This window comes from Rhineura floridana, chromosome 3 (assembly GCF_030035675.1).
Source record: "Rhineura floridana isolate rRhiFlo1 chromosome 3, rRhiFlo1.hap2, whole genome shotgun sequence".
In the NCBI taxonomy this organism is placed as follows: Eukaryota; Metazoa; Chordata; class Lepidosauria; order Squamata; family Rhineuridae; genus Rhineura; species Rhineura floridana.
Genome location: NC_084482.1, coordinates 150,611,613 through 150,632,907, shown reverse-complemented (window position 1 = coordinate 150,632,907; position 21,295 = coordinate 150,611,613). Strand labels below are relative to the sequence as shown.

At 44.1% G+C, this 21,295-nt stretch overlaps 1 protein-coding gene across 5 annotated transcripts in view; it reads right to left on the bottom strand.

Moving 5' to 3' along the window:
• COL7A1 (collagen type VII alpha 1 chain) overlaps positions 1–20,840 on the bottom strand; it is a 201,752-nt gene extending 180,912 nt beyond the window's left edge. For 4 of the 5 annotated variants that reach the window (XM_061618339.1, XM_061618342.1, XM_061618338.1 and 1 more), the window contains exons 1-2: positions 13,483–13,946; positions 2,503–2,596 (exon numbers count right to left, since the gene is read on the bottom strand). In XM_061618339.1, the coding sequence (XP_061474323.1) occupies positions 2,503–2,587 (85 nt within the window). In that variant the 5' untranslated portion in view covers positions 2,588–2,596; positions 13,483–13,946. Of the gene's footprint in view, positions 1–2,502; positions 2,597–13,482; positions 13,947–20,762 lie in introns of those variants that run through there. The other variant, XM_061618340.1, reaches the window with a different exon arrangement.
• Positions 20,841–21,295: the final 455 nt, after the last annotated feature.

Sequence of the window (21,295 nt, the reverse complement as noted above, 5' to 3'; positions counted from 1 at the left end):
AACTGAACCCTGAGGGACCCTACAGGCCAATGGCCAAGGAGTCGAACAGGAATCCCCCAGCACCACCTTCTGGTTACGCCCCTCCAGGAAGGAACAGAGCCACTGTAAAACAATGCCCCCAAGTCCCATCCCAGCAAGGCGGCCCAGAAGGATACCATTGTCGATGGTATTGAAAGCCGCTGAGAGGTCCAAAAGAACCAACAGGGACACACTTTCCCTGTCCAGTTCTCTGCGTAGGTCATCCACCAAGGCGACCAAAGCCGTCTCTGTCCCATAACCAGGCCTGAAACCAGACTGAAATGGATCCAGATAATCCGTTTCATCCAGGAATCTCTGGAGCTGGGAGGCCACCACACGCTCTATTACCTTGCCCAGAAATGAAATGTTGGACACTGGCCGATAATTATCCATTATAGAGGGATCCAGGGAGGGCTTTTTCAGCAATGGCCTTACAACAGCCTCCTTCAGGCAGATTGGAACTCTGCCTTGTTGTAGGGAGGCATTGACCACTTCCCTCACCCACTCGGCCAGTCCTCCTCTGGCACTTTTAATGAGCCAGGAAGGGCAAGGGTCTAGCAGGCATGCGGTGGCTCTCATTTTTCCAAGGGTCCTGTCAACATCCTTGGGCTGTACAAATTGAAAAGAATCCATAATTATTGGGCAAGCAGGAGCCAGAGTTACATCCCCTGACACTGTATCAACTATAGCGTCCAAGTTGGAGCGAATCTGGGCAATTTTATCTGTAAAGTGCTGTGCAAATTCTTGACAGTGGGCTGTTGAGTGGTCTGTATTACCCTCTCAGGGGCCAGAATGTAAAAGACCCCTGACCACTCAAAACAGCTCTGTTGGACGGCTCCCTGCAGATGAAATGGTGGCAGAAAGGAATAATTTATTTGCTGCCCGTACTGCCACGGAGTAGGCCTTCAGATAGGCTCTAGCCCGTGTTTGGTCAGACTCGCTCCAAGTCTTCCGCCAACATCGCTCTAGTCCCCGTCTTATACGTTTCATCACCGCCAGCTTCCTGGTAAACCAGGGGCCGGTTTGGCTCCATTCCATGAGAGAGGATGCTCAGGAGCGATCATGTCCACCGCCCTGGCCATTTCCCCATTCCAGAGGTCAACCAGGGCTTCGACAGAATCGCCTGCCGAGGTGACAGGAAAATCCCCAAGAACCATCAGGAAACCATCCGGATCCATCAGCCTCCTGGGGTGGACCATCCTAATCGGTCCCCCACCCCTATAGAGGTCATGAGTCTCAGTGAGTCTAAACCCAACCAGGTAGTGATCTGTCCATGACAATGGAACTATAAAACATTCCTCCACACCAAGGTCACCATCATCCCATCCAGCACAGAAAACAAGGTCCAGAGTGTGGCCAGCAGCATGAGTGGGACCAGATAATACTTGGGACAGACCCATGGTTGTCCTGGAGGCCATGAAATCCTGAGCCACTGCCGACAGAGCAGTCTTGGCATGGATGTCGAAGTCCCCCAGTACCACAAGCCTAGGGGACTCCAACACTAACCCCGAGATGTTATGTACTGTATTCTGCTTGTTAGCTCATTTTCACGAAAGGAGGAGCAAAGCTAAGCGCGCACTGTTTGTGCATATCCTGGCTTACTGTGATGTGTGAACTGGGCTATATACTCAGGTATTAAACTTCTGGAGACTGTGAGAGGAGCAGGAGAGACTGGTAAGGAGAAATGGCACCGTGCCCAGCAGCAGAGTTACTGCTGTTTACCGGGAGGAGGAAGGGAGAAAGGTGGCAGGGAAGATGGGTGTGTGTGGGTGCATTCCCCGGAGCACCAGATTGGTGCCATGAATGCACCCACACAGTGCTGACCTCCCTGCTGCCTCACTCCTCTCCCTCCCAGTAAGAGTCAGCAGCTCCCCTTCAGGTATGCCGCACCACCCCTCTTCACCAACCACTCCTGCAAAGGGGGCAGAAATCTGAAATCCTCTAGTGCCTTCATCATCTTCATCATTTTCCAAAGGGCAAAATACGGACAAATGCTTCACCAGGAAAAAGGAACCAGAAAACAGGGACTGTCCCTGATAAATGGGGAGAGTCAGAGTTAAGGGTATGCCATCAGCATGTTCATATCATCAGGCCAAAGCAGCCAAACCAATCTCACATATCTTTATTATGAGCCTCTCTCCTCACCTCTTCCATTGTTCCCCCTTTCATCCTGTTTTTGCTATCCTCACCTCTCTTCCTTCACTCCTTTTTTTCAAATGTAGATTGTAATTTCCTTGGGGCAGGATCTTGTCACATGTTTTTATGCTACTCTGTCGTACACGGATGAAGACCTGAAGCTGCCTTACACTGAGGCAGACCAGTACTGACTTTTCTGACTGGCACTGGCTCTCCAAGGTCTCAAGGGGAAGGTTTTTCCCAGCCCTGCTCTCTTAGATGACTGGAGATGCCACAGATTGACCCTGACCCTGCAGAGCCTGTGCTATGGGCCATTCCACAGTGGTACAAAGAAAATAATCCACCTACCTCTCTCCCTTGCCTGAGCCATAACTTGTGCTGAAGCAAAGAAAGTAGCATGGAGTGCGGTGAAGAACAGCACCTCCCCTCTCATTGTGGGAGCCTGAAAGAGAGAATAAGGAAAAAGACATTGGCTCAGTTCAGGCTAGGAGGCAAGGACCTAAGAAGATCACTCTTGAGTTACTTCAAAATCACCACTGCCCATCCCACCAACTATGAGACATGGCAAAGTCTCACTTGACAGTTCTAGTTATCTTCACCCACGTTGATACCGGTGATTACAAGCATGACAAAATCACTTGCTGCATTCCTTGTAGGCCACAGGTAGGGAACCTGTGACTTTCCAGATGTTGTTGGACTCCAACTCCCACCCTAGCCAGTATGGATAACGGTCAGGGAGGATGAGAGTGTAGTCCAGCAGCATCTGGAGGGCTGCAGGTTCCCCATCCCTATTGCAGACTGGCAGTCCATTTAGCGTTGCACCACATCAATGTGAAAGGAAGTGGGTACCACAGGTATAGAGTATCACTACAGTCTTTGACAGTGATGCACAGCCATAGGCTATAACTAAAGGAAGAGGGGAGGCAGCTACAGGACCAAAACTGGAAACAGAAAGGAAGCCTCTAGGTATACAGAAATAGTTTTATTAGGCCCACCACATTTCAAACATGAATCCTTCAGGGACATCCTTAAACACAAACAACCTGAGTCTTTGCAAAATCCATTGTATTTGCAAGAGTTTTTTTTCTTCTTACTTACGCCTCTGCACTGCATGGTCACTCTTTGGTCTCTCTCACTTTCTATCTCCCTCACACACACATGTGCACAAATACACACATACTATAAATGACACTTCATCCTTTTGGAAGCAGACGTCAAAGGCAGTCGGGCACAGTACAGACCACATCATTCCCTCCCTCATGTTGTTGAGTACATAAACTGATATATTGGAAAGCCTCTTATATTATATATTATATATATATATATATATATATATATTATATTATATATTATAAAGGAAACTATGATGTAATGTTAAGAGTGTCAGACTAGGACATAGGAGGCAAGAATTCAAATTGCCACTTGGCCATGAAGCTTGCTGAGTGATCTTGGGCCACTCACTAGTTCTCAGCCTAATCTACCCCACAGGGCTGTTGTGCAGATAACATGGAGAGGGGGAGAACTACATACATCACATGGAATTTAACATAATACTAAATAAAATTGATCATGAATGTGAGGTAAAATAGGATTCCACTTGTCAAGATGTTGCAGAGAGACACCTGCCTTATCAAGTTTTTACATAGGCTATATTTTACCACATGGCAAATAGCTGTCCATATTAGCGTCAGAATAGATTGGCCCATATTAACCCAATAGAATGTAAACTACCAAGGGCAGACCTTCTGTCAGAGATACTATTTGGCCACGATAGTGCATTTGCGCAATAGCCATCGATACTGATGACCGAGAGAGAGGAGAGAGAGAGAGAGAGAGAGAGAGAGAGAGAGAGAGAGGAGGCAGCCATCTCATGTTGCAGTTTGGGGAGTCATGACAGGGCAGCAAACAGTTAGTTATTTCATTTCTTATTATTAATAGTGTTTTTTAAGCCAGGGAGGGGAGGTACTTGTAGGATTTTCTGTCTCATATGCCCAAACAACTTGACTGGCACCTGGATTCAGGAGGGGCAGGGACACAATTTACTGTTCCATCTCAGGTAGCAAAATGACTTGGGATACTCTGGAGGAGGACCCCACTCTGCTGGAAATAAAACTTTCTCCTGTCAGGCTGTTAGTTTTCCCTTTATCCCACAGAATGTAGAAGAGGCTGTTCACCTTACATAAAAGACCAATTATTTTTAAATTGTGCTAAAGCCTTGACTTCATCTATCTCACAATAAGCAGTGATTTGTTGCTGTTTATCACAAATTCTGTTCCACTGAGGGAATTCTATTGTGCTGGGGGCTCCTCCAGATGACCTGGTTATTGAACATTCATCCTGAGTTGCTTGCACAAAGCTTAAGTGGAGGTTATAGAGTGCCTTCTCTTCACTGAGCGTTCATTCAGATATGTTTGTGGGGAAATTATACAGCCATAAGCATTCATCCTGATTTGTTTTGCATGGAGATCATATGTCTTCCCATTGATCAATTGTTATCCCACACTTTTTAGTGTATTTCCCTGTCACTTTCCTAACTGTAAAAAAGTCTAGTTTTTTTAAAAAGCCGATTTGTTGTGCTGTAGTGACAGAGCACTTTAATCCAGTTTAATTGCGCAAACCTAAATTTCTGATACATGACTGAATGCCACCCACAAAGTAGTGACTGTCTGGACATGAGATCTTCCTGAGACAGGAAAAAAAACAGAATAGTGCCAATCATTTCAGGATCTCTTATACAGGTTTCATTCTCTTTTTCTCTGGGTTTGGGCTTATTATTCAAGACCAATCCATGCCCTAGATTTATCATGAGGCCTTATCTCTCAGTGACAATTTCCCATTTGAAATAATGAGCTACCTCGTGGGTTGCTGTAAATGAGTTTATTAAAGAGTGTTTCACATCAAAAAGGATCAATAATAAAATAATGATGGAGATGATAAACCATTTCTGAAATTGCATCTAAAAAAACCAGTCTGATGATTATAACAGTTGACAAGGAACAAAGGGTGAATTGCATGGGAGCCCACAGGAAAGATACAGAATTGCCTTCTTTGGCTTTTTTTTTTAATGGAGAGACTAGAACAGGCATGGAGACCTTTTTCAGCTCAAGGCCACATTCCCTTCTGGGCAACCTTGTGATGGCCGAATGGCTGTAGTGGGCAGGGACAGATGCAAAAGGGGGCAGAGCAGCTAATGCAGATATTACCTTTGTACAGTAGGCTAGTTTCTGCACAAATTCATACACCCCTTTTTCTGCCCTCCATCCAAGCAAGCAAGAGGCATTATCAGAGTTTAAGGACACATTCCAGCCAAGCAAAAACACTTGTGGAGGATGTGAAGCAGGGCCAATAAGGGGGATGGGTGGGAAGAGAGCGTGGCCTGCGGTGCATCCCAAGGGCCAGAAAGAGAAGCTTGAAGGGCCTGAGGTTCCCTACCCTGGGCTAGATGAGTACGGCAGAGATTATTCAGGCCTCCTAAATCCTGCCATGGTTGCAAAGAGCTAGATTAGATAAAGCTGGAAGTACCTACTGACTTAATGAAATGACAACACTGCTCAACAATGTTGTGATATTTTCTGTATTTGTGTATTCCAAATCTAGTGTGCTCTACTATACTGTTTGCTTTCTGTTGTATTGCCATTGTTGCACAGAGCAGAATCAGGCCCAATGAGTAGCCTAGAGTGAAGCCCATCTCTTTTCCTTGAACTTTACTTACAGGCATAAATACAAGATTATAACTGCCTATAAAAACATTTCACATAATGTCTTGTTCACTTCCAGAACTTTCACTACAGGACACTTCCAAAATAGGCTTCGTTCACTCCTAACAAGAAATAGTCATTTACTTTTTTTCTAAATTTGAGCATTTTCTGTGGGTATGCCTAAGACTACAAAGATATATTACTTTTGATTGTCAGGGCTTTCCCCAAAGAATCCTGAGACTTGTAATCAAATGAAGATGCTGCAAATTCTCTGTAAATTAAAAGAGTTTCTAAACCCTTCTCCTCTCAGAACTACAGTCTCCAAAGTTTCCAAGGGAAGGGGGAATAACTACTGAATTTTAGTAGTCGATCCTATTCATGTTTACTTATGCATAAACCCCAATGATTTCAATGGAGCTTGCTTCTAAATAAGTATGTTTTGGACTGAAGCTTAAATATATACTATAGACACCAATATACTAACTAGAGTGCCGAAGGTAAGCTCTGGATAGAGAAAATGGCTGTAAATGCAATTTTTATAATATCATACAAATACATAGTTATCTGGAGTGGGGGATTTAAAACCCGTTTTCACTGGCCTTTAAAATGAACCACTTAGGTACTTTCATGGGATGGGGAACCTGTAGCCCTCCAGGTGTTGCACTCCAGCTCCCATCAGCCCCACCCAACATGACCAATGGTCAGGGATGATGGGAGATGTAGGTCAGTGATATCTAGAAGGGTAATAAGTTCCCCATCTCTGCCATAACTAGTCCAACTGACTCCATCTCGCAGTGACTACAGACTTGTAGACAGGCGATTATTTATAGCATCTGGCCAAACAGCAAAGTAAACTTGCCTCTACAACTGACTGAAAATGTAAAGTTTGTTGAGGCATGGTAAAATTCTCTCATGTGGCTGTCTGCTACAGCTAGACAATCCAATCTCAGTGGGAGTTGCACTTGCTACAGGAGGAGTTTATATAGTATCATTGGTAGGCTGGATCCACCCTTTATCAGGTGTAAAAGTGGAGAGCTTTGGAAACAATTGGCTAGAGGGCTAAAGATGATGTAGAGTCTGAAAGGAAGCCAATGGAATCATAGTGTAATACAAGTGAGATGGCACTCAGTGGCAAAAGAGAAAGGTAAATGTAGCAGACTGAAGACTACTGAGGCAGAAGAAAGAAACTGCAGAAGAGAATTCCGGCACTGAGAAAGTTTGTAGTACTTTAAAAAGAGATGACCAAAGCACAGAATAAATTCCTAAAAGGAATTATACAAAAGGGCAGACTCTGGTGTGTGTGTGCGCATGCATGTGTGTGCATGTGTTTAGAAATCTCTTAGAGGCCACATTCAGTGTGTCTTGCAGTACAATTGCAGCTTGAAAATTCCTACCTCATGCAAGCATGCCTATCCACTAAAAGGCAACTATATTCCTGGTCAACTACATGCTATTTTGTAGCCATCAAATGTTCCCTAAGAGTAGGGGTGGAAACCTCCTTGTACTTTGCTTTTGCTTAGATTATTATGATGACTATTAATTGTAAGTGGGAAACCTCTGGTGGCCCAGGCTCTGAAGTTCTGTTGTAATAGGCATAATGGATGGACAATTAAGATGTCTGATGACATTCCTCAATGCTGTAGATTATGCCTCAGTCATCAGCCTCCAGTCCCATGACTGACAAACACACACCTAATATACTGGGTTAGATAATTCAAAGGATGTTGTAGAAATGATATCAGTCTTGTTTTTATTGCAATAGAGTCAATGTGTCATAACTATTGAGCTGGTTCAGAGCACGCTTTGATCCCTCCTTTGGATCAAACTCACTTCCCTGTCAAATAGAAATGTAAGCAGCAGAGTTGAATACCATTTTCCTATGAATAAGCCTAACTCTCCTACATGTCAAGGCAGAACCACTCCTGCTAGTGAGTTTTACTCAGTGTTGTATCTATGCTGTGATTTTGGGGTAGTGCAGAAAATGTAGCTTTGGCTAAACAATCCAGCTTCCTCACAATATCAGCTTTCATTTTAAAAAATGGCAAGTTCCTAGCCCTTACGGCTGTGAAGATATGTTTAAAAGTGTGTGGGCAATGCCTGCTGAAATCTCAGAAGCCAAAGGGATGGCTGAAGAAACGTTACAATGGTCAGAGAGCAGGGCTTCCACATTCTGCATAACTCCTTGCCTTTCTCCATGAATAGTAAATAAATCAGAATCAATTTTTCATCAGATACATGCAAAAAGAGCAGAACTAATTAAGGAGAATAAAATAAATTAAGAAAATATAATTTACACAAGTCACAAACTTCAGCTTTTCTTGGCACAGAATTTGGTTGCTCAAAATTTAGACTGGCTGCGTGCAATTCTTTAAAAAAGAAAAAGCACACCCACAGCCCTGGCTTTACATTTGTCCATCAGAGGGCTATACTAGAACAGACATGGGAGGTTCAAGTCACAGAACTCCCAATATAATTTTTCCTTATAAAAGCAATCATGCCCAGATTGGGACTGAGGCTGAGGTAGGGGGAAAAGAGAGAAAAATATACAGATACAACATTTTGATCGGGTAACATCCTTGATAGACTGTGGGAATGCTGAGGACATAATATATCCTGACTTCAGCAAGGCTTTTGACAAAGTGCCCCATGATATTCTGATTAGCAAACTAGCAAAATGTGGGCTGGATGGAACAACTATCAGGTGGATCCACAGTTGGCTATAGAATCGTACTCAAAGAGTGGTTATCAATGGTTCCTTCTCAAACTGGGGAGGAAGTAACAAGAGGGGTACTGCAGGGCTCAGTCTTGGGCCCAGTGCTCTTCAACATTTTTATTAATGACTTGGATGAGGAAGTGCAAGGAATGCGTATCAAATTTGCAGATGATATAAAATCAGGAGGGATAGCTAATACCTTGGAAGACAGAAACAAAATTCAAAGGGACCTTGATAGGCTGGAGCATTGGGCTGAAGACAACAGAATGAAATTCAACAGGGATAAGTGCAAAGGTCTACACATAGGAATAAGAAACCAAATGCACAGTTATCATATGGGGGATACCTGGCTCAGCAATACTACATGCAAGAAGGATCTTGGGGTTGTTGTTGATCACAAGCTGAATATGAGCCAACAGTATGATGCAGCTGCAAAAAAGGCAAATGCTATTTTAGGCTGCATTAACAGAAGTATAGTTTCCAAATCACGTGAAATACTGGTTCACCTCTATTCAGCACTGGTTAGGCCTCATTTTGAGTACAGCATCCGTTCTGGACACTGCACTTTAAGAAGGGTGCAGGCAAACTGGAACAAGTTCAGAGGAGGACAACAAGGATGGTCAGAGGACTAGAAACAAAGTCCTATGAGGACAGACTGAAAGAACTGGGCATGTTTAGCCTGGAGAAGAGAAGATTAAGGGGAAATATGATAGCACTTTTCAATTCTTGAAAGATTGCCACACAAAGGAGGGCCAGGATCTCTTCTTGATCACCGCAGCGTGCAGGACTTGGAATAATGGGCTCAAGTTGCAGGAAGCCAGATTTCAACTGGACATCAGGACATCCTAACTGTTAGAGCCATACGACAATGGAACCAATTACCTAGGGAAGTGGTGGGCTCTCCAACCCTGGAGGGATTCAAGAGGCAGCTGGACAGCCACCTGTTGGGTATGCTTTAATTTGGATTCCTGCATTGAGCAGGGGGTTGGACTCGATGGCCTTAGAGGCCCCTTCCAATTCTATGATTTTATGTTTTTTCTGTCCGTTTGTTTTCCCTTCTGTTGCTAATAGCAGCTTTGAAAGGGGAAAAACTTTTTTCCCCATTGCATCATTGCAGCAGGGGCAAAGAGTTAAAACTCCCTTCCCCTGCACCATAGCCCCAACTGCACTCACCCCAGGCTGCTTTTTTGTGGGGAGAAGAAAAATATGTTGAGTGATCCAATTATAGAACCACCCTCTGCCATGTCAAGAGATTAAGCCCTCCAAGTATCACATCTGCTTCAGTTTATACATTTTGAGGTTCTTGCCATGTTATACCAGAGCCAAAACAAGGTACAGTATACTCATCAAAGAACAAACCCCATGATATATAATGATGTATGTATGAATTAACTCGAGTCCCAAGCCTTGGTTTCTCTCCTGAAGAATTCTGGGCCATCCTTACAGCAAATAGTACACACCACTGTCCACATGCAATTCTAACTGTGCAAGATATCACGTGTCTGCAATGTTGGGAGATTAACTGGATGCAAGTTTGGTTGCTTGCAACAGTGTGAATGACTATATCAGTTGCTTCATGTGCACACGGAGCGGACACTGAGTACACACATCTGTGTAGGTCTGAAAGAGCAGGCACAAGTGTAAGTGTGAAAGAGCAGGCACAAGTGTAAGTGTGAAGATGCCTTTCTATGTCTTCCACCCCTTCCTCTTCCTCCAAATGGATCTCTGTTCACCACACAGCTTCAGAGTAATTCCCTGAAGCCACTCCCATGGAAGGCAAACACAGCTCACAAATGAAGGTCTTTAATGAGCTTTGCAGGAGCTGAGAAAAGTTCTCAGCCTCAGGGCAGAAGGTGTGTGATGATGATGTACTGCCTTCAAGTCGATTCCGACTTATGGCGACCCTATGAATAGGGTTTTCATGGTAAGCGGTATTCAGAGGGGGTTTACCACTGCCTCCCTCTGAGGCTGAGAGGCAGTGACTGGCCCAAGGTCACCCAGTGAGTGTGGGTGTGTGGGGATTCGAACCCTGGTCTCCCAGGTCGCAGTCCAACACCTTAACCACTACACCACACTGGCTCTCAGAAGGTGTGTACAATGAATAAAAACTACAGTCCCAGGCACTGCTGCCCAGCCCTTGACAGCTGCTCTCCTTCCGCTGCTCATCTTCCCCTTTTTGCTCTTCTAATCATCCCAGGGTTTTCTGGTGACTTTGATTTTCCATTCCTTTTGCCTCCAAGCTCAATATTGGGCACATATTTCAGCTGACACTTCACTGTAAAAACCGGTGCCAAGGCATAATCCATTGGAGCTGCTTGGTTTTTTGTTAAGGGATTTGGACCTGATGCTCAACAGGGTACAATTGCCCCCGAATGACCAGATCCACAGCCTCAGGATCATTCTTGACTCCCAACTGTCCATGGAAGCTCAGGTCTCGGCTGTGAGCCGGGCAGCACTGTATCAACTCCATCTGATACGGAGGCTGCGCCCCTACCTTCTCAATCATCTGCTCCTATAAGTGGTATGTGCCCTGGTCGCCTCTCGCCTAGACTACTGTAATGTGCTCTACGTGGGGCTACTCTTGGAAACGGTCCAGAAGCTGCAACTGGTACAGAACGCAGCAGCGCGCCCGATTAAAGGCAGCAGCCAGCGAGATCACATCACTCCAGTGCTAAAAGAGTTGCACTGGTTACCGGTTGCTTGCCGGGCCCAATTCAAGGTGTTGGTTTTGACCTTTAAATCCCTATACGGTCTCGGCCCAGTCTCTCTGAAGAAGCGCCTCCAGCATCATCAGCTATGCCTCCCAACAAGATCAGCCTCAAAAGACCTTCTCTCTATCCCATCAGTCAAAACAGCCAGACTGGTGAGGACTAGAGAGAGGGCTTCTTCAATTGTGGCTCCCACCCTGTGGAACTGCCTCTCAAATGATCTCTGCCATGCCCCCTCTATAATGAGTTTCCGCCGGGCTGTGAAGATAAGACCTGGCTCTTCAGGCAGGCTTTTGGGGTGGGCTAGATTTTATCGTCATTGTTTTCAGATTTTTAATGTCTATTATATTTGTATGCCTATTTTGTACATCGCCCAGAGTGGCTGGATAGCCAGCCAGATGGGCGACTAAGAAATTCAATAAATACATAAAATAAATAAATTTGTGTAGTCTTTCTGCACCTTGAAATATGCAAGTTCAGTAACCAAAGTGACCAGGGACTCAATAGTGGTACCACCCTCTAGATGGTGGTCCCCTTCCCAATGGCTGTTACAAGTGGAGCAAAGCTGTGCCAGGAAGTTATTTCAAATAATCAGAACATCACACTGGAGTCCCTCTGTTTCCTTTGCACAATGCTTGTTAATCCGATCTTCCATATGATTCAGATTCCTGCAACCAATACGGTTGAAAAGGCCAGCCATTTTGGCTCAGTATTCATGGCCTTAGGAAACTGTTTCTAACTTGGTAAGAGCCAGTGTGTCCAGTGGATAGCATAGGATATGATCTCAGAGAGCTGGATTCAAGTCAGCCACAAAGCTCTTAGATAGTCTTAGCAGGTTGATATCTTTCAGGACCCTTTCCACAATAGATGCATTACCATTCCTCATGTGCTGCAGGAGATGCAAAAGGCAGCACATCTGTTGCAGGGTTAATGCATTTCTGCAGCTACGATTTTTTTTGTTTTTGTCACAGGAAAAATGTAATTCTCTTCCTCTCCCCAGAGTTATTGCATTCATTGTTATTATGGTGAAAACCAGCAGCGTTACCCCTACCCTGCAGCAATGGTGAGTGGGTGCTCAGTAGCAGAGCACATTGTTTGCATGCAAAAGGTCCCAGGTTCAATTGCCATCTCCAGTTAGGATTAGATGATGGGAAAGATTTCTGCAGTGCCAGTCAGAATAGACATTACTGGGCTATAAATAATATGGCCTCGTAGAAGTCAGCTTCCAATGTTCCTTGTATATCCCCTTCTATTTCACAAACCTTTGCTTTATTTTAATTTTTTTACTTTCTTTCAAGGCTGCCCACTTCCATTCCATAGCTAGATCATACATCTGCCTGAATGTCCCCTACCTTTGCTGCTTATCTTGGAAACCTGTTTTCAGTGTCAAGGCACAGAGTGTGAACTGTCTCTGAACACATAGTGCCTTGCTGTTCCTATCGAGTAACTATAGTCACACCAGTCCCCCACAACTAGGATTTTCGGTCATTCGCGAGGATACAACTTCCATGGTAAATTTAAGCCCTTCCACCTCTCCTTATAGAAGTTGGCATCTGCTTAAACAAGGTTACTCATTAGTAAATCGCTTCGACGGGCCTCACTTTCCAGTAAGTATGTTACAGTTTAGTCTGCAATTGTAGACCCAATTACTTGGGAGCAAGACCTGACGGAACTCCGCGGTACTTACTTCTGCGTCAAGGTGACTGGGCTGGGAGCACCGCAAAGGGTGGCGAACCTTTGGCCCTCCAGATGTTTGACTTCAGCTCCCATCGGCCCCAGCCAGCAGGGCCAATGGGCAGGGATGACAGGAGCTATAGTCCAGCAAACTTCTGGAGGGCCTCTAGATCCGACCTGAGCGGTGGAGTATTGGGTAAGAAGGGCCGGCAGGAGCAACACGTGCGAGGAGCAGAACAGAGACTGTGTCCCGTCAATCGCGGCTCCTCCGCGCAATGCGCGCGCACTTTCGCGCCCTAACTCAACCCCTGCGGAAAGCGGCAGGACATCTCGCCAGCACTGCACGGGTAGGGGAGAACGCCGGAGGCGGCGGGCCCGCGGCAGCACTTTGCTGAGCAGGGTAAGCGGCAAAGCCCCAGCCGACTCCCCCCGGTGGAGATACTACTCCATCGGCCACCACCTGGTGGGTTTCCCGGCTGCAGATCTGCAAAAGCTTGTTGGGAGAATCCGCTCCCCCTCGAAAGGCGGGAGTTACCTGCTGCTGCTGCCGCCGCTGCTACTTGCCAGCATAATCTGAGAACTCTCGTTGCAACGCTGAGCTGGGACACTGCAGTTCCCCCTCCTCGTCCTCACCTGGAGCCCCCCTTAGCTCCTTCCGCGATGCACTTGAGAGAGACAGAGGGAGAGAGACCAAAGCAAGCGCCTCTCTAGAAGCAGCCGAGAGGCAGTCTGGCCGGAGTCCCAGCGACGCTGTTGCCAAAGGGGGACAAAGAGGAGGGGGTTGTATCTGTGGAGGGTTTGCCCCTCCTTCCGTCTGTTGCTGCTCCCGCCGCCGCGCCGGCCTCTTTGGCCCCAAGAGTCCCTAAAGTTCAAGAACTCCTTGCTCTCTTTCCGCAAGTGGGGAGGAGGAGGAGAGCCTGCGGGAAGTACCTCCAGTCAGCCCCTCCTCCCCCACCGCCACCAGCCCTCTCAGGTGGAAGAGGGCTGCTTCGCTTCTCGCATGTCAGGCAGCCGAGATTGGAACTGAGGATGCCACACCCAAGAACTTCCAGCTCGGGTTTGTAAAAAAATTGTTTGGTAAGGGTTTATTTTATTTTGTTGTCTAGCCACCTTTTCCGTTCTCTCTTGCGACAAGAGCAAATACAAAAATCAAATCAAGAAAGGACAGCAGCTTGTGAGATGTGTTACTATTTGTCTATTACAAAAATAATCCTAGAGTGCCATTATTGTTCTTCTTTTAACAGTCCTGAGAAATAAGTGGTTACTATTCCAGTTATACAAGGGGGGGGTAAATGTTGAGAGATGGTGAACTGCTTTTTGAGGCCATGCATTCAGTTTGTGCAAAGGTGAGACTAGAACTCAGGTCTTTGCGATGTGCATGTTAGACCACTCCACCTTTCTGCATAGAAATCACTATCATTTTGCAGTGGAAAGTTCAGGTGTGGAATAACCCACTTTCTGCCAGCTGCAAAGTGAGGTCACTGGATCAGGTTATCAGCTTCTGGAAATCATGATTGTTGTAACGAAAGATATTTTTTTCAAAGTACCAAATGAACAAGTCATTGGCCTCAGCAGTCCAACATTGCATATGTCTCTTTACAGATTGCAACAAATGACACCTTGGTACCATAGCAGTAGCCAACATGAAAATCAAATGGAATGATGTGCCACAAAGGGATTCCCTTCCAGCTTTGATCCATGAACTTTCGACTGGGGAAGATCATTGAATGAGTTCTGATGCAGACGGTGGCTACAATATCCAGCCTAACTTTTCTACTCTCCCCCTTCTCATTCCCCCATCATCTGCTTTGTCTAACATCTAGCCCAGTGGTTGCCAACCTGGTGCCCTCCAGATGTTTTGGATTACAACTCCCATCTCCCTTCCCCCCAAAAACAAAAACCTGAAGAGGAAGGTTTCTTTCAGGTTGTCTCTAACTGGATTTTTCTTTTGTTAGGTTCTCTTAGTAAAATGTATGCAAAACATTGTAAGAACTCTTTCTCAATTGGACACTGGAAAAAATAGCCCCTTCAGAGTATTTTTAAAGGGTTCTCTCATTTTCCTTAAATAACAGCATAATCAGAATTTTTTTATTGCATTCTAGTGACTTTTACCTAAATAAGTCCCAGGAAGGGAATGAACCCATTTCTGGTCATGTGTATAAGGTCAATTCTTTCATGCTGTTCATTCATCTGAAACAACTGCTGTCTCCTTGTTCCATGCATGTGATCAGTATTGTGGATCAGAACTCTCATTTTACCTATAATCATATATATGTACTTACCCAGGTGTTGCAACACTAGCCCACCACCATGACACACACACCTTTAAGCATCAAGCAAACTTACCTTGGGCCAGCATCACTTCCATTTTTATTTTCACACGTCAAGATTAGAATACTTGGGGTTCTAAGGCTTATTGGAGCCCAACACAAATATTTAAGATTCCTTAGTTTTAAAGAGGCAAATTTTGCCCCAGTGGGTGTGAGGGTGGTGACCCAGGCAGGACCCAAGAGGCTACAATGAATTTGGAAAGATTTATTTCGAATGCATCAGCAGAAGACCAGTGAATGTGTTTGTTTATAAAAGATATAAGCATAATAATATCAAAGAGAAATCAATATAAAATTAATCTTGGGAAAGGAAAAATCTAAAACAATAAAGTGACTATTACGTGCAAGGATTGCATATGCAAGATTAAAATTAACTAGTCTGTTGTTGAATCCTGTATTAGCCTACCTAAATTCTGCAAGTGTTCTAGTTAAAGGAGAACATAGCTACCAAAATCCAGAGTGAAATTCCAGGAAACAGGTGCCTGTGGTCTTAGATGTATACATGCGGGCTCCGCTTATACGGCAGGTTCCATTCCAGACCCCCGCCGTAAAGTGGAAATCGCCGTAAAACAGAACCCCATTGAGTATAATGGGGTGCGTCGTGTAAAAATGACACGAAAATGCCGCAAAATCGGCTTTAAAACAGGGAATGAAAGCCGCCGCATTAGTGGAACGCTGGGAAGCGGGGTCCTACTGTATTGTGAGAGATTAATCTGGTGTCCACGATATAGGACTGAAGAAAAGAAAAAAATTAGTCTAGAAAATTAAAGAATTTTTTTTAAAAAAAAATAGTGAAGTCTGAACCTCACGCAAGAACAAAATAATCTATAAAAAAATTAAATTCAAAGCTGTCCATAGGCCAAAATTCAGGGAAAATCCAGTTTTGCATAGTAAGCATAGGGAATTGCTCTGATAAGAGAGAAGTAAAATTCCTGCAAAACAAGTGAGAAAAATTAATCCAAGCTTACAAAAAGTATGTGGAAAACTCAGCACAGAAGAAAACCTAACCCAATATAAAATTCCTATAAGCAGCAAAAATGGAATCTTAAAAGCAAAGTTTTCTTCTCTGTGAGTGTGTTCCAGAAGAGATATATTACATCACAAAAAGACATCAGGAAAAAAAACTGCTTTGAAGCTAAGATGGAATCCAGAGAAGAAATGGAAACTGCTTTCTGTTTCTCAGCATCCCAAAAACCTTTTCCTGCTTGCTGATTGGTTCCTTTAATTCTCCCTTTTCTCACAACTAACATTTGTTCTGTATTGGTAAATGGGTCATAGGGTAAACACTTGCAGAAACAGCTTTCCATTGTTTTATTGTTCCACTTAAGGGGTTGCCATGATCCTAAGTCTTATGGGGGTACAGGGAGGCTCATGAATGTCACCCAGTGCTATTAGCCACATGGAGTTACAAATCTTTTTCCCCCTTCACATTAGTGTTTGTCTTAGCTTGTCTAGGGCCTTGTCAGCATTTCTGCTTCTCACACTTCAGACAGAAAAACATTTCTGTCCTCAAGACAGACAATGGGGTCTGCTTCAGTCACGAGCCAGAGTTGCGTGACCAAAGTTTTATTCCGTTCCACTCCACAGCTTCTGGAGTGATCACCTTCGCTATGGTGTAGATTTGCCCCCAAAAGTAAGCTCAGTAGCAATCAGCACATGTTATAGTTTTGCATGCCACTACAACTTCTTTCTCAATATAGGTTGAACAGTGGCATGAAAAACTCTGAGCAAAATTTGTCATTTTTTCCCCTTTTTCTCTTTTTCCCCTTTTTTTCTTTTTGAAAATAACTGATGCAGGACAGGTGGGGATACAAGCTGGATCAGGACCATGGTGTGTGTTTGGGGGAAGAACTTTAATCTTTGCCCCTACTGCGCTTCCAATTAGAAGTGGGTCTCCTGGTTCCTGCTATTTGCAATGGCAGCATGATTCCCAGTGGTCCCAAAATAAATAAATGTGCTAACTTTGTATAATTGATGCAGTTCACAGCTGGGGTTTTGTTTGGTGTTTTTCATGTACAGTACACATACAACTCTGAATACAGTATAAAAGATGAAAACCACCTTAACCAGGAAAATATTCAGAGTACAGTAAAAGTCCTATCACTGCCCTATGCACACAACCATGCCTCTTAACAATGACAAGGAAGGGGTCTGATCCCTGATCATCAGAGGAATTTCAGGCCATAACAAACGCCATCACTCCTTGTATCCCTCTGTACAACTGAAGCTAGCGGATCATTCCTATACTGCAGTCAGCAAATTGTACAAAACAGTACGTAGAAGCAATAATGGCTCTTATTCCCTGGTTTATCTCTGACACCTTATGACAGGGGTAATCAGTGGTGTCTTCCAGATGTTGTTGGATTCCAGCTCCCATCAACCCCAGCCAGCATAGCCAATGCTCAGGGTTGAAGGGAGTTGGAGTCCACAACATCTGGAAAGTGTCATGTTGGCTACCCTGCCTTATAATATCCAATGAGTAGCCAATGGCTCATTGATAGTTCAGTCCTTACAGTTTTGAGGATTGTTAAGTATTTAAAAATAATAAAATATTTCCAAAGCAGAATATATATAAACTTACTTATTTCTGATGGGCTGGATTCAATTAGCAGGCCCGGGTCTGATGTTTTCAGCAATTACAGGCCCAGGGACTTCAGATAATACGAAGAAGGATCCAACTTAGATCACTGTTAAGTCTTCTTGGGTCAATAGTTATTACTGGCGATCACTTGTGGAGAGTAAGATTGTCTTCCAAGATAAGGTATGCTTGGAAGACACCTGTGCGTGAATTTGTTTTATGTGGGGAGATAGGCGCACGATGATCAACACACAGTCTTGACAGAAAAAGGCTTTGATCCAATGGCATGGATACCACAACGATTGGAAGTCTTTTATCTGCTGCAGCCTTCATCCACCTTCACAGCCGTTGTAACGTACACATTATTATCCTCTGCCTGTTCTGCCGTTGAGGACTTTCTTGGATCATTCTTTGTCTGGTTCCTCTCCCTTGACCTTACCGCCATGGGTGACCCTGCTGGGAGTACATGACTCCCGACGGCATCGCTCACAGGGTTCACTGGAACACGCAAGCCCACTCACCACTACAAGGTGACGATCCAGCAAGCAGGGGTCAATAGTACACCAGCATTGTGATCAGCTAATATCCTGAACTGTAGCTTTCTAGGGAACATGCAGTTCTGTCATTGTCAGTCATTACATTCATTTCATCCTTGCTTCATTGGAGGGGACGAGTTTTTAAAAGAGCCATTGCTTGTAATGAAACTGGTCATATACATGTTGTATAGATCAGTCATCTCATGTGAACAAATCACTGCCTGCCTTGGCATCAATTGTACAAACCCAGCCATGTATGGCAGCATCCCAAGAGCCAGGTTATCTAGCACTTCACCTGACACAACACATGGGGTGGTGGGCTTTGTTCAGTTTGGTTGGTCACAAGTTGAGAGACAAATCAGGGGTCACAGGTTGTGCAGATCTCTGCTCAAAGGTGTCAGCACTTAGCTCCCAACAAGACATATTTTTGTCCTGGAAGGAAAGGAGCACCTTAGCTCATTGGGGACAGCACTCCTCCCTCACTTCCTAAACTGTACATATAGATAAGCCTGACATAGTACAGCCAGCAGAGGGTGTTAAGGTTAGCACTCAGTAGCTAGAGCTTTACTTAACCTTTACCTGCATTATAAATAAGACTACCTTAATCTTGCTACCTCCCACCACAGAGAACTATAATTCCTAGCCTTTTTAAGGAATACATTTTATGTACTATAAATGCATAGCTATAATCAATTTGTTACATAATCCCGGCATTTCCCTTCCTATTGTGTGAATGATCTTGCATGATTTTTGTTTTTACTTAGGAAAGTGATTGTTCCAGCATTTAGTGTTTTCACCAGTCATCAGAGTGTTGAAGGTTAATTATTCATGGTATGCCAAAAGGGACTACAGCTTTTGATCAATCCCCAGCAGTTTCCATTCCACAAAAAAATTAGAGGCAATTTTCATAGGGTGTTTGCAGAGAGGGGCCATATATGATAAAACAGGCTGTTCAGATCTGATTTTTCTGTATCCACACTGGGCCTGCTAGCTTCCACACAGTCCGCTAGACTGATGGCTATATATATATATTTTAAAAGATATTGAAAAAGTGTAATGATTTTGTTAATGTAAAGTGCTTGGGTCAAGGACCTGTCCTCTTGTAACTCTGAAAAGTGCCATGCATACTGATGGAGCTTTGTTAACAATGGGAATTTACTCTTTTAGCAGTATTAAACTATCTTGACTGTGTGCACAAAAGGGTGGTTCAGGAGTGTTAAGATATAATTGATCTGTATTAGAAGATCATTTAAATGGAGAAATAGCAAGCTCTTCAACATCATGTGGAATCCATTACCAGAATTGTGAAAGTGTTTACTTTTTTTACTTCTTCAAAATTGCTCATGAATGAAATGGGTTCTCTAAGCAAGTGGTAGTAGCTTTTCCCCAATTAATCTCCATGCAGCATAAATAATGTCATCCTGTGGAGATGAAGAAAGACTGCTTATCAGTTTTCTGAGATTGACATTTCACAAGAAAGAACTGTTCCATTGTGGATATCCAAAGCAGAATTATTATCATTGTCATCATCATCATTATCGTCATCATCATCATCTCACCTTTCCTCCCAAATGAGTTGTGAACTATACCTGAACCAATGAAAGGACTGTTCCTTCTGCCATTTGCTCTTGACTGCAGGAGAACTAGAGATGTGAAAGCCTGGGGGGGGGGGAACTCCCCCCCCCATTTTTCTGTTTTTTCCTGGAAAATGGGGGGAGGATTCCCTCCCAAAAAATCTTTGCAGATTTTTTCCGGGCCTTCACATCTCTAATGAAAACAGAATGTAGGTCAGGGATGAGGAACCTATGACTCTTCAGCTGATGTTGGACTCCAATTCCTATCAACTCCGGACAGCATAGCCAATGGTAAGGGATGATGGGCATTGTACTTCAACAACATCTGGAGGGCCACAGGTTCCCTTTCCTTAATGTAAAAAACCCATATGAAATGGGCAAAAGGGAACTGAGCCCAGTTTTTCTACCACATCCTGGTTCCCATGCATTTTGTAAGGGTATCTGGGGGATTTTAGCATGCCCAGCTCAAACTGTGGCATATGTTGAGACATCAGAGACAAGGGAAATGTCTTTAGTCAACAAATACTGAGGGAAATGGCTCCAAAGTTGAATGAAGAGGTTGTCTAAGAGCCACCCACCGGAAAGAAAACATTCTCAGACTGCTCAATTCCAGCATGGCCTGAGAGAAGGCAATTTGCACAAAGAGAAGGAAACAAGGAGCTTGCTTTCCTCTCCATTTTCCTCAGATATATCTGGTGATGCCCCTGCTTTGCTTCTAATATATATTTTTTATCTTCGGTTTGCTTTTCTCAGCCTGTACTACACAGAGATACAAAGTACTAAGACGTCTGATTTACCTGTGTTCTTGAGTTCTTGTACGGAAACACAGACTCAAGTCTCAAAGCAGGCAGTTCAGGGATGCATCTTCTAGCAAAAAGTTCTGGCCTGTCACCAACAGCCAGATGTACATCCTGAATAGTGTCGTTCACATTGGACCTTCTCCTTATTCCAGAGATTCTTGAAAAATCAACCTGTTCAGGCTCCAGAAAGAACTGTTCCATTGCAAAAACAGGGAATGGGCTGCAACATCTTATTTCCTCTTTAAAAATATATCACTTCAAGCATCTCCTGGTATCTGATTAGCCTTTGTTTGTATAGGGCTATCATTTTTTCTCTTGAGGAGGATCATGCTCCACTGGATCCCAAATGTACAGTCACTTTCAGCTTCCCTCACCTAAATTGCCAATCAGAATATACAACACACACACACATACACAGAGTTCTGTAATCAACACAACTCCCACACTTTCCTCTGACCAGTCATCCAAATTGAAACAGCCTCCTGCTCAGAAATGTGATTAATAAAGGAAGGACAGCCTGTCCCAATTAA